Below are 14140 nucleotides of genomic sequence, written 5' to 3'. Positions count from 1 at the left end.
TATAAGAAACAGCTGTGCTTCACTACCACACGGAGGCATTTGGCAGTCTTTTCCCATCTAAGGGGGCTGAGAGCATTAGGCAGCTAAGCACTGCAGATCTCCTCAGGAAAGCTACTTATTTTAGTATTGCCCTTTAGAGAGTGGATTGTGCCCTGCTGCTGCTGTCTTGTCTTATGCTGTTTGTTTGTTATGTGATGCTTTTATAAAGAACAGTAACTTGGGGTGTATTTGTTTTATGTAGATCTCTTTTACTAATTTGTTTAACGTTTTATGCTTTGTTTTATTGCTTTAGTGGAGGTGCGGCCGCTTGTTGAGGGGCTAGGCACGTGAGGTGGGCATAGGTAGATTGCACCATTTAGAGTTCAGTGTGGCTGTATCCCAATTCAGGGTGTGCAGCCTTAAAGTACACAGCCTCAACGGTCCTCAAGGGCCGCGTACTCAAAGACCGCTAAGGCCGGAAGTGAGAAGCTTGTGAAATGGGACGGTCTAGCCTCCGTCGCGCTGCCCAGGTTGCCTAGCAACCATGATAGCTGGAAACGTGTGGTTGACAGAAATGAAGGAGAACATATTTTGTTCATTTGTTTGTTTCTACATAAGCTTTGTGTGATTTAATAAGTATCTGAGGCTGAGACCACAGGACTGTAAAACATGATTGTTGGGCTTCATTTCTGTACTGAACAGTCATATAAGAATAGAATAGAGTAGAAGAATAGAATAATCCTTTAATTGTGCCACAAGGGGAAATTTGGTTGTAACAGCAGCCAAAAAGACAAATATACAAACAAACAGTACACAGGACACGGAACATAAACATACACAATTTTCTTACATATTTACATTAAGGACAATGGTTACTATAAACAGAGTACTGTACAGTTATTAAATTAAATAAAAATAATTACAGGTAAGAGGCAAACCAGGTTGTAGTGTGAATTGGTTAATTAACTAACTTATTGCAGTTACAGCATTGATGTAAACATCTGTTTGTTGGGAGCAGTTCTGATTGTACAGTCTGACAGCTGCAGGGAGGAAGGACCTGCGGAAACGCTCCTTCATGCATCTAGGATGCAGCAGTCTGTCACTGAAGGAGCTCTGCAGTTCAGCAACATCTACATACATGGGGTGGGAGACACTGTCCATCAGAGATGTTATTTTGGCCAGAGTCCTTCTGTCTCCCACCACCTGTACTGGGTCCAGGGTGCATCCCAGAACAGAGCTGGCCTTCCTGATGAGTTTATCCAACCTCTTCCTCTCAGCTGCCGATAAACTGCTGCTCCAACATACCACACTGTAAAAAATGACAGATGCCACCACAGAGTCATAGAAGGTCTTTAAAAGCGCTCCCTGGACTCCAAATGACCTCAGCCGCCTCAGCAGGTAGAGTCTGCTCTGACCCTTCCTGTAAAGAGCGTCAGTGTTGTGGCTCCAGTCCAGTTTATTATTCAGGTGAACATCCAGGTACCTATAAGAATCCACTATCTCAATGTCCACTCCCTGGATGTTCACCGGTGTCAGTGTGGTGGGTCTGCGTCTCCGGAAGTCCACCACCAACTCCTTCGTTTTCCCGGCGTTGATCAGCAGGTGGTTCTGCTGACACCAGTCAACAAAGTCCAGAGTCCACTGTCTGTACTCTGAGTCGTCCTCACCTGTGATGAGGCCGACTATGGCAGAGTCGTCAGAGAACTTCTGTAGGTGGCAGCGTGGGGAAAGATTATAAGATTAGCTAGTAAATAACAATTAGCTAATGTTGTTCATGAGACTAAAGTCAGTGTAAATATGAGATGGCCAATATTATAGTTATTATACTAATCATTATTAGTTATTACAGCAGTGAGTTTTAACTCTCAAATTGTCAGGGCTCTGTGTGCGGGAAGGTGGAGATGTGGATCCAAGTGCAGGACTCTGAGTCGGAAATATAACTGAAAACCACAGCTTTATTGCTGGCACCAACAAAACAGAAACCAAATATGAAAACACTAACTGGAACACACAGGCAGGATCTGAGGGTACGACACTGGGTTGAGGACAACACAGGGCTAATATACACAGGGTGGTAATCAGGGAATGGGTAACAGGAGGGAGACACAGCTGGGAGAGATCAGGGCTAACGAGACAGGGGGAGCTAAGCTGCACACACTAACATAAGACAAAGACTTTTGACAATAAAACAGGAAACCAGAAACCACTAAATAAAGATGCAGACACGACACTGAGAGACAGACCAGACACTGAACAGAAAATGCAATACACATGAGAACCCAAAACCAAAGAACTGATCCTTCACCAAGAACAGAAACAGATCTATAATGATAATAACAATAAACAAAGCACCAGAACATCAGAAAACAATCCATAATGCAAAAATAAACCAAAATATAAGAAACTCAAAATGCTGGGTCAACACTGACCCAGAACCGTAACACAAATCAAATCACTTCTATTGTCACATCACATGTGCAGGTACACTGGTACAGCACATGTGAGTGAACTCTGTGTCAAATACTGAGCTTCAGTAAAGATTCAAGTTGCAGCTATTTATGTCCCATCACCTTAAATCTTCACTCAAAGACATTCAAGTATCTTTGACAGTGTATATATAGATGTATTATATATAAGAGACAAATGTTGTTCCTTCAGTATGTTGGCATTACTAAATTTGGCTCAATGCTTACATATATGTGTAAAAAGCAAATGTACGAGCTGTGATAACTGTGTCTGATAGAATGAAGAGTAGACTGATATATTAAATATTCCTTTATTGGGTGAGAAAATCAGACCATGTCATAACTGCTTTAAGTCATACAGAATAGATATCAGAGCCTTAAACAGGCTGACTTCTGCTAAATGGGTCAAACTGGGCAGAAAGTATACAAACACATAACATCCTTATAGAATATGATGTAACACTATAGATCAACTTACCTCAGAATATATAAAGCATATAAACAATTACAGCAATATGATGCAACAAACACAGCAGTGCAACTAATCCAAAATACTCAAAGCTTCATAAAACTGAAACAAACATTTATTTTTAGCTCCATTCTGCTGCTGATACATACTTTAAGTTTCTGAATATTAAACTTGTTGCTGCCTTTCATAGTGTGTAACTTGAAGGCCCTGAGTACTTTCTCCCACACTGAAAACACTGGGATGATAACATTATTTGAACATTACCTAATAAGACTGATTCAGGACAGACAATTAGTTATTCTAAACTTTTCTAGCAGTCCTTCACAAACAGGGAACAGTCTGTCTATTCTCTCCATCTGTCAGCTGCTGCTGGCTCTTCCTCCTCCTCTTCCTCACACACTGCTGAGTTTGTCCTGGTGGACCATCAGGGGTGCAAAGCCTCACAGATGATGTGCAGCAGTGGGTCCCTCAGTCTGTCCTCACTCTGGACACTTGCAGTTGTCACACATGGAAATCAAATGTGTGATAAGCTGCAGGATTCAAACACAAGTGTAACTTATAAATACATGTTCATACTTTTATTACACAATCAGAGAGAAAATAAGAGAGAGAGTGCAGGACAGACAGACAGGTGACAGTCTCAGGTGTATACACTGCTACAAACAGGAGGATTTAGTGTTTGTGTTATTACGAGTGCTAAACAAGAAGAGCTCCCAGATGGTACAGTGGACACATGTGTGACTCCTGTGATTAAAGCATCTTTCTTTCAGCTTAACGAGTGAACCGTCAGCTCGTTCAAACACACGTTAAAGTCCGTTTGGCTCGACACCACCGAACAGAGGCAGCAATATAACATAGCTAACATTAACAGTGCAGTGAATCCTGCTTGTGCCGTGATATTCAGGACTGCAAACCGAGCAGCATCACTGACTTTCAGCTTGTTGTGTTTGTGGATATATGACTGACTTTAATTATCCACAAAATCATCACATTCTCTGTCAGATTAAGGTCGACTATTGTATTATTATATTTTAAAGGCTTTAAAAGCTGAACGAACAAACATCGATAATGACAAATAACTCTGCTGACATGTGGCCAACAGTAATGTTTTAATGTTCCTCATTATTAAACATTTACACATAAATAAGTGACATAATATTCAGTACTTACTTTTCACAGTTTACTCTTCGGCCGCTCCGCTTCTGCTGTCTGCGGCAGAATTATCCACACCGACTGCCGCGCTATGAATTGTGGGATATATGGGACCACGAAGTCTACACTGCCACAGCCTTAAAATTCAGGGAAATGAAGGACGCATTTGAGGGCCGCATTTCGAGCAGCCTTTGAATTGGGACAGCCTTCGGCGCGCCACTGTGACGTAATCGGCCTTAAAATGCAGCCTTTAAAGCTGCAGACCCTGAATTGGGATACAGCCTCTGTCCTTCTTAAAGGTTCTCCATACTCCACACAGCAATGCTGGAGCTTTGTCAGAGTGACCATTGGGTTATTGGTCACCTCCATGACAGATGAAGCTCTTCAGCATCCACACTGTTTATGTGTTAAAAGAGAAATGATTTCATTTGTTGAGAAAATGAAGAGGCACATGAGAGTACATGGTCCCGCAATAAATTCTCCAGCTTTTGTGAAGTTGTTGGGCAAATATATGAGAAATGAATTGCTGGGAGACTGGTGACCTTATGGTATGAAATTGTGGGTCTTTCTGTGTGGAGTTTGCATGTTCCCCTGTGATTGCGTGGAAACTCTAAATTGTCCATGGGTATGAATGTGAGTGCAACTGGTTGTCTGTGTGTTAGCTGACACCCTGGTGACAGCTGGAATAGACTCCAGCTGATTTTATTTTATTGTTTATTTATTTGTATACAGTTTTTTTATTTTATTTTTCCTTTTCTGTGGTTTTTCTTTCTATTTGTTTTTATGTATTTAATCTTCTGTACAACACATTGTAGATTTATTTATTTATTTATTTTTAATTTTCAGTACTGTACAGCACTTTGGTCCATTGTGGTTGTTTTGTGATTCAGAGGCTGCTTTTAATAGCCGATTACATCACAGCCAGGCGACAAAGGCTGCTCCAAATGTGACCCACAAATGCCTCCTCCTTTTACCTGGATTTGAAGGATGGTTCGGGTGTATCCTTCATGGCCCACCCTATCCCAGGATTCGTAGCAGTGGATAATTTTTTGATTTAAGCTTGTTCTGCAGCTACAAGAGATAGGCACCTTGCAGTTGACGAAATCCTCTGTATGCCAGAGTTTTCTAGAGTCAAAAGTGAAGCCACCTGTCCGACAGCTAAAGCTTCTCCTAAATTAGGCCATGCAACAGGATAATGACCCCAAGCACAGCAGCAAATCTACAGCATGGAAGTCCAGACCTCAACCTGACTGAAATGCTGTGTATAAAGGAATGCTTGCAAATGTCAATAAATTGAAGTTGTAGTGGCAATTCCTTTTGTTTGACAAACCAAACATCCCACAATTAAAAGTCCACAAGCCACTGCTGCACTGAGATAACATTTCGTACGCAGGCAAAAGAAGTCCACTGTCCAAACTTTAAAGTCGCGTTTTTATGGTTTATTTTATCCAGTTTGGCAAGCAATAACAAGATCCATTTTTTGTTACTTCCTGCTGCTTCTCCTGATCTGCTAAAAAACCATAGGCCCACCCCAGTGCATGCTGGTCCTATACCAGTCTCTTTATTTATAGAAACAAAATGGCCCTACAGCTTTTACTGACTAATTTAACAAGGCAACATCAAACAAACAAAACATTGAAACAAATATTAACCTACAAATAAGCTTCTAAATAAACCCCAAAATATAAGTAAACTAACAACAAACTTTAACTAATTTCAAAATAATAAAAAATAAGAACAAATAGCTCCAACAGAAGTTATTGCTGCTGACTGAAGGTTCTGTAAACTACTCAGTCATAGAATGATTACGATATTGAACTAAAACAAATGCCTGAATCCTAAATTATGGATATCCTATTGTGGTGATCTGAAATCTAACACTAAATATGATTAAAACACTAAAACTCTGGACTCCGGGGCTGAACGACCGCGGGGATCACCAGCCCGAGGAAAACACAAAATACACATGACTCCGTGAGAAAGACAATTCATTCTTGAATGAAGACGTTGATCAGACACATTTAAAATGTTGCCAATTGTGTTTATTATTAAATTATTAAGAAAATAGAAAAGGGGGGGAAATAGAAAAGGGGGGGGGATAGAAAAGGGGGGGGGGAAGAAGAGGGTAAAGGAAAGGGATAGAAAAAGGGAGAAAGGGGAGAACCCCAACAATGCCCTCTGAGCAAGCACTGGGTGCGACAGTGGATAGGAAAAACTCCCTTTAAAGGAAGAAACCTATGACAGAACCAGGCTCTAGAGGGCGCAGTCATCTGACGGGACTGGTTGGGGGGTGAGGGTGAAGGGGAGAGAGGGGGGAGAACCCCAACAATGCCCTCTGAGCAAGCACTGGGTGCGACAGTGGATAGGAAAAACTCCCTTTAAAGGAAGAAACCTATGACAGAACCAGGCTCTAGAGGGCGCAGTCAACTGCCGGGACTGGTTGGGGGTGAGGGTGAAAGAGAGAGGGGGGGGGGGGGGAGATGGGACGGGTGTTAGGAGTTAAAGGGAAATAGGGGAGGGAGAGGTGTCAGGAGAGAAAGGGAGAGGTGAGGACAGGAGAGGTGAGGACAGGAGAGGTGAAAATTACGATGCAACGGTGGAGGAGGAAGACGGGGTCACATCAGCAGAAGAAAAAGTAGAAAAAGTAGAAAAAGCAGGAGTGCTCTTTCTCCAGAAGAAGCGGAAGCGTTTTTTCTTCTTTTCCATGATCTTTTCCACGAGCACTTTTTTCTCTAGGATGAGCGTTCTTAACTCATCAATTGTTTGTGTATTTTCCTTCTCAAGTTTCCTGCATGTTGTCTCCACTTCTTCTAATTTGGCTTCTTTTTCTTCGAGCCTTTCTTTCAGTTCTTTACATTTGGCCTCCTGCATAAGCTTTGCCTCGTGCATCTCTGTATAACTCTGTCGTAATTTGTTGTGTGTGTCTTGTAGCTGCTGACTTCTCTCGACTTCTTGAAGTGTACACTGCAGGTCTTTGTTTGTTTTCTCTAGTTGCTGCTTTAACATCTGCACCTCAGTGTTTTTGCACTTCAAGTTGTTGGAAAGTTTCTCCAGTTCTGTGTTTTTTCCCAGCATGTCACTGAGCTTACTCTGCATCTCTGAGCATTGTTTTTGCACTTTTTTCTTTTCCCCCTCCAGCTCAGTTGTTTTGGAGTTCAGTTTGTTATAACGGTCTTGCAGCTGTTGGTGTTTCCTCTCAAAGTCCTGGAGAATTTGTTTTTCTTCTTTCTGCTTTATTTCCCGTTGTTCTTTGTCTTGAAGCAGCTCTTGATATTTGTGCAGCGTTTCATCAAGCTTCACCTGCTGCGCTCCGTATTTTTCCTGCATGCCTCTCTGGTTTATGTCCAGTTTTTCTTTCTCTTCAAGGATTTCTTTATTTTTTTGCAGAGCTTCATCAAGCATTACTTGCAAACCTTGGTTTTGTTTCTTGATGTTCTGAAGCTCGCAATCCAGATCTTTCTGTTTCGTGTCATGCTGTTCTTTGTCTTGTCGGAAATCCTTATTTCTTTGCACTGTTTTATCAAGCTTTATTTTCAGCGCGGTGTATTTTTCCTCCACGCCTTCAAGCTTGGAGTCCATTTCTTTCTGTTTAATTTCTAGTTGCTTTTTTTCTTGAAGCAACTCTTTATTTTTGTTCAGTGTTTTATCAAGCTTTGCCTGAAGTCCTTTGTACTTTTCCTCCATGCCTTGCAGTTTGCGCTGCTTTATGTCCATTTGTTCTTTTTCTTGGAGGAGTTCTTGATTTTTTTGCAAAGCTTCATCAAGCTTTATTTGCAAGGCTTCCTTGTGTTTCTCGCTGTCCTGAAGCTTGCAATCCGTATCTTCCTTTTTCATGGTCTGTTGCGCTTTCTTTTGAAGAAACTCAACCCTTCCTTTCAGCACTTTTTCATTTATCTCAGTGCCTTGGAGTTTTATGACCAGTTGTTTCTTCTCTTGGAGGAGTTCTTGATTTTTTCGCAGAGCTTCATCAAGCTTTACACTCAGCTCCTGAATCTTTTTTTCCTTGTCTTTCTCGTTTTTCTTCTGTTGGAGGATTTCTTCTGTTGGTTTTTCTTGTACTTTATTAAGCTTTGCTTGGAGCTCAAAGTTCCTTCCCCGCATGTCTAGGAGTTCCATTTCTTTCTCCTTTTGAATATCTTCCTTTTCAAGAAGCTGGCTGAACAGTCTATCTACTTCAGCGGTCCTTCTCTCATATTGCTCTGTCAGGGAGATAATCTGCGCTCGTTGTTTAAAAAAACTTTCCCAGACGTAACTGGTGTACTCTGGCTGGAGCGGGTGTCGCGTATTGTGATTGTTCATGAGATTTTCCTCACGCATTTCTTCCGAGCACATCTTCTGCAGTTCAGTATCGTCTTCTCGATTGCAAAGAGGAGCGCTGGGCTTTACGTTCTTTCTTTTTTTCTGTTTTCTTGGAGACATGTTTCTAATCTGTTAACAGTGACTCTGAAAAGGATTCAAAAAAGGCTTCTCTGGCGAACGTTCGTTTGAATGCTGCAAACATAAATGCTGCGGATAACGGACTAAAAGTTGTTGCGTCTCACGCCTATTTAAGGGTTTTGGGATCAAAGGATCAAAGTGGTGGTAAGATTCTAAATGTGTGTGACATCACAATTCTGTAAGCCAATGAGGTTGTCACATGACATTTGTGAGAGGGCATTCTTTACTTGTGTAATTGGGGAGGCTTTAGGACCCAGGGGACACAATGGAGGGTATAAAAGAGGAAGTAGCAGCAGGTGCTCTTCATTTCCACTGACGAGCGGCTGTGAACAATGTTTGTGTGAGTAGGTGAGGAGCCTGAGAAGTTTTAATTGTCTGCCAGACAAACGGTTGTTTTAAATAGTGATGTGACGTTCTGTATCGAGGCTTCGAAGCTTGTGTCGAGTAATGGAGGGGGCGTTTCCGCGATGCGCGTATCGAGGCTTGCTTCATTTATGGGAGGAGCTGAAAATGATGACGTCCGAAGCCTCGCTGCCCGGCTGTACCACGTGACTGGTTCAGGAAGTGGTTCGAACTTTGCCGCGAGCTATGACAGCGATATAAACCCCTCAGACTTCATTCAAAAATGTGGGTGTTTGATAGAGAGTTGCGGTTAGTGAGAGTTTGGAGACAGTTTGGAGTTTTATGAGAGTGAGGAGAGAAAGTCAGGAGAGAATGGAGCCAGCTAAGAAGAGGAGGATGTCCTCCCCTGTGTGGGAACATTTTGATTTTATTCCTCCCAACAAGTTATGTAAATTTCTACAGAAGATGTATTTTCATAATACTGATGGTGCCATAAAACTTATGTTAAGCGGCTTTGCTTTTGTACAAGGTGAAGTGTTTGCTATGTGCCAGGGAGCTGGGATATAGCAACAACACCTCATCCATGCTTAGGCACTACAGAGCTTTGCATGAGAATAAGGGGAACACCGATTGTGGAGCAAAACCAGGTGAGCCATCAAATGCCATGATAATATAGCATGCAGTAATGTTACTAAATGATATAACAATATTATACAACTGTAATAAGTTACGTGTGTGATATTTATATTTGTGCTTTGTTTTTATTGTCTTTCCTCAGGAGAACAATCTCAAATAGATAAAACCTGGTTAGCATGGTGATTGAGGACTCCCAGCCATTTAGCATTGTGGAGGACAAAGGATTTAAAAGATTTGTTAAATCATTAAATCCTAGCTATGTTCTCCCCATTAAAAAGGTCATAAAAGCAGTGAAAATGCAGTTTTTACAGAATAAAATGTGAACAAGCAGGGCTGAGGCCTCAGTGTGTAGCTGTCCATACCTCAACGTTACAAAAGCACAACCACTGTCCACACCCCAACCACACCTCACCTCACAGTAAATGATCATTTCCATTTTAAGCATTTCCAAATAATTATTTTCCATACTGCCAGTATAAATATACACAGTATACTGCCATCACTACAATATACATGTTTTACACACTCCTTTTGTTGTTGACATTTACAGGCTGTGTGCAAAAGGCCACACTCTTCAAATTCATGCCAACTAATATTTTTACGTCCAGTAGGTGTCCTACTAGAGCAAATGAAGCTTCAAGAAGCTTTGCGCTGGGGTGAACCAATTGGATGAAAAGCTTCAGTGCTTCATGAAGCTTCATCTGCCCATCACTAGTTTTAAACCTCTACAGCAGAGGTTCGAGATGCAGGCTGTTTTTCTTTTAGTGCTTTTTAAAAATTTGTTGAAATGTATTTGATGTTTATTGTATTTTATGTTTTAGTAGTGATTTTAGACGATAAGCCAGGTGTGCAGCAAACACAGTTGTCTGCTGGAGGTATGTTAACTTAATATATTTGACATTAAAAAAAGTATATTTATGCACTATAATCTAATTTATATTGTATTGCCTCCTGCAGGGCAGGCTGCACATGTGAACTTGTCACTGTTTTTCCTCCTCCTGTTTTGTTGCGTTTTTGGTTTTAGTAGGGTCGCCTTTTAAAACTGTTTTTTTTTATGCCGGGTTTGTTTTTATTTTACTGGGCTGGTGCAATATTAGTCGGGCAATGTGCAATCCCTGAGCTGGGCTCTTACCTTAGGGGACGTAGGTCTTTAGAGGTGCTCTGTGTGGATTTGCAGTGAGTAAGTTTTATTAAGAGTGATTTTAGTGCCACCGATTATTGCCTGAACTAAAACACTTAGTGCATGCGATAAGTGTTCTGTTGGGCTCGTATTTCTTTGGGGTGGATTTGTTTCTTTTAAAGCAACGAGCATCTGGGACCACCGGGGTGGAGCAAGCCCTCAGGTGATAGTTGCATTGCTGGCAGGTTGCACCAATAACACTATCTTGTGGTCGTTAGTGACCTTTTCCATTTTGACGTTTTAGGCTTTTTTTTTGCAAACCCTTTGTGTTCTTTTAAAATAATTTAAACATATCTGACTGATATTGACCCTCTTGTCCCGTTTATTCTGGGCTCTTAGCGGTTACTCGGTGGCTTTTACTCGCTACATTTTAACAAATTATCAATAAGCTTTCAATATCAGTAACAATGGTGACAGTATATTTGTTTATTGTGTTGAACAATAAACAATTATGTTGAATTTGTGTCCAGTATGTTGGCTGATTTTCTTTTACTTTTTGCATTTGAAAATAAAAGCTGGGTTGATTTTAACACCATTAACAGAAGTGTTGTTAATTATTCTTTTTGAATCATAATCAGGTTACCACAAATTGTTTTTTAATTTGGTAGAACTTGAAATGTTTGTCAGTGGGTAAACAATTCTTGTAACTGGGAGGTTGCTGGTTCGATCCCCAGCTCTGTCTGTCTTGGTCGTTGTGTCCTTGGGCAAGACTCTTCACCTACCGCCTACTGATGATGGCGCGATATAGCAGCCTCGCTTCTGTCAGTCTGTCCCAGGTCAGTTGTGGCAACAACTGTGGCTTGCCTACTCCAGTGTGTGAATGTGAGACTGAAGGAATAGTGGAATTGTAAATTGCTTTGAGCGTTGGGCAGCTGTCTTTTTATTGTTTGAAAATGCATAGTTTTAATTGTATCTATTTTTATTTTATACTATTATAATATGAATATCATTACAACATGAACATGATTTTAATCACGTTTTCAAAGGAAAAGAAAAGAGATTGCAGGTCATAACTTCTTACCTGAAGATCACTTCACCTGACACTCGGTGGCCGTCTCGGGTCTCTCCTCCTCACCCACCTGCTCTCTGAGGAAGCTCCGCCATAGCTCACAGAAGAGCCAGAGAATTTTGTTTCTTATGGTGTGAAAGTCTTTCAGGTGCCTTCTGTGAAACTCAAGTTAACTGTTATGTGCCTTTTAATGAAGAGTGGCTTCCATCTGGACACTCTACTGTAGTGAAGTAGATTCTGGGGAAGGATTTTACGTGATGTCCACAAATGCAGCACTACCATCCACACCTTCCCAGCTGATAATTAGCGGCCTTATAAGAAACAGCTGCGCTTCACTACCACACGGAGGCATTTGGCAGTCTTTTCCATCTAAGGGGGCTGAGAGCATAGGCAGCTAAGCACTGCAGAGCTCCTCAGGAAAGCTACTCATTTTAGTATTGCCCTTTAGAGAGTGGATTGTGCCATGCCTGCTGCTGTCTTGTCTTATGCTGTTTGTTTGTTATGTCATGCTTTTATAAAGAACAGTAACTTGGGGTGTATTTGTTTTATGTAGATCTCTTTTACTAATTTGTTTAACGTTTTATGCTTTGTTTTATTGCTTTAGTGGAGGTGCGGCCGCTTGTTGAGGGGCTAGGCACGTGAGGTGGGCATAGGTAGATTGCACCATTTAGAGTTCAGTGTGAGTGACAGTGAGGTCTTCAGTGGAGTTACACGGGTGAGTAACTGGTGGCACTAGTGATGGCCAAATGAAGCTTTCTGAAGCATTGAAGCTTGTATTGAAAAACGGTTCATTACTCGAAGCTTTTCAACACAGTCCTCTCTGGGACATCTGGTGGCCAAAGATATGAAGAGCAGCTTGAATCCACAAAATAAAACCAACTGCTTCGTAATGATTGCCCACTCTACAGAGTGGAATTTTGTCTGATATTGGTCCACCGTTGTGTTGCTTTAAACGTGGGTTTTTTTTTTTTTTTTTTTTTTTTTTTTTGGGGGGTGACAAAAATGTTGTTTATTTCTTTAATAAATAATTTTGACCAGTAAACTTTCCTTTGTTAAACATGCACCATTGTGTGGTCTTTCTTTGCTTGTGACGTCTTGATGTTGGTAAATACAATAATTGAAAAATACCACGTTACATATAATATACATATGATAATGTACAACACATTATGGAGTAGGCTTCTACTGTGAGGTCCGCCTCCATGTACTTATGCAGTTAATCGCTAGACGGGTATTTTTATAAATAATATTACATTAAGGAAATTTTCCTATACATATTTTTGACCTGGGGGTAGATTTGATTGTGAACTGGAAAGGGGAAAATGCTTATGAACTTGCAAATTAAAAACGTGATGCATTTAAGGTAACCCTTTTTCATTTTTATTTAAGAAGAAAATTTGTTCCACTGTGTGATGGCCGAACCTGTTCCTTTTATATTTAGATAATTTCTCCTGCCTTAAGGAAAATCCCTTCACATGGCACAGAAGAGGCTGGAGTGCAGAAAAACTGGTAGAGATGCAGTTATACAGTCTACCTGGGCCCCACAAACTATCAGCTAAAGAGAATAAATAAATTAAATTGCTGCACATTTTGCAGACTAACAGTTTAAGATTATTTAAAACATAAAATGTATCTTTTTATAACATTAAATGTAAAGAGTCAAATAGAAGTCTTTCTAAAGTTATTTAATTATATTTATATTATGAAAAGCAGATTTTTGACATTTTCAGTTTTTCCCGTTGTCAGATAAAATAAACATGCACAAAACAAAGCAAACAACAAGAACACAAAGCTGAAAACCCACCCGATTGACAAAAATCAACTCAAAATTCTCCCACACAACAGAACCTCCTCTATTCCTCGCTGGCTCCAAATCTCTCAGTGGAACGATCAGTGGTTCGCTATCTGTCACCATCAAAACACTCCACAAGTCCCGCGAATGATTCACTTCCTTATAAACCATTGAATCAGATACCGAATCAGTTAGGTTCTAAATGAAGCTTCGGACGTCACTGATCACGTGACTTCTGGCTAAACGAATCAAGCTTCGACGCAGTGCTTCTGAAGCAGTGTGTTGGTTTTTTTTGACACACGCACCTGAGCGTCAGCTTCAAGCGGGCCATCACTAGGTGGCACCCTTGGGCACTCTCCCTGTAGGTTGCCTCCTCAAGTGGCCGATCTCCACTATTTTGTTTAGTTATTTATTTTTTATCAATCTGTGATTGTTTTAGGGCATCTTGGGAGGGAATCTGGTCATTTTAATCATCGGTTGTTAATAAAGTGTTTTAATTAACTATTCTGCCGTCTCAACCCTGCTACCTTAGGTACCTTTCTGATTTTACAATTCTATGCTTTTAGTAGTTCTTCTTAATAAATTTTGATTTGTAAAATTCATCTGTCTCACCTCTGCTGTTAATAACGAGTCCTGTGGGCTTTGGTAGCCAGTGTAACACTTACATTGGCTAGAGGAA

The 14140-nt window shown here is 40.8% G+C and overlaps 1 protein-coding gene across 2 annotated transcripts; it reads right to left on the bottom strand.

The window, feature by feature from the left end:
- Window positions 1–2739: 2739 nt before the first annotated feature.
- On the bottom strand, window positions 2740–8845 carry LOC146524841 (uncharacterized). Of its 2 annotated transcripts, none has more exons than XM_085171950.1 (2): window positions 4084–8845; window positions 2740–3443 (listed from the first exon to the last, which is right to left on the bottom strand). In XM_085171950.1, the coding sequence occupies exon 1, from the start codon at window positions 8482–8484 to the stop codon at window positions 6649–6651; it is 1836 nt and encodes a 611-aa protein (XP_085028076.1). In that variant the 5' UTR covers window positions 8485–8845; the 3' UTR covers window positions 2740–3443; window positions 4084–6648. The 2 variants fall into 2 exon arrangements, with proteins under 2 accessions (XP_085028076.1, XP_085028084.1); XM_085171958.1 differs by having other exon boundaries at window positions 2740–4202; window positions 5040–8845.
- Between the last annotated feature and the right edge of the window lie 5295 nt (window positions 8846–14140).

The sequence above is a fragment of the Neolamprologus multifasciatus genome, chromosome 2 (genome assembly GCF_963576455.1).
Source record: "Neolamprologus multifasciatus chromosome 2, fNeoMul1.2, whole genome shotgun sequence".
NCBI classification, from domain to species: Eukaryota; Metazoa; Chordata; class Actinopteri; order Cichliformes; family Cichlidae; genus Neolamprologus; species Neolamprologus multifasciatus.
Note: the sequence above shows the minus strand (reverse complement) of the source record. Positions and strands in the feature narration are given on the sequence as shown.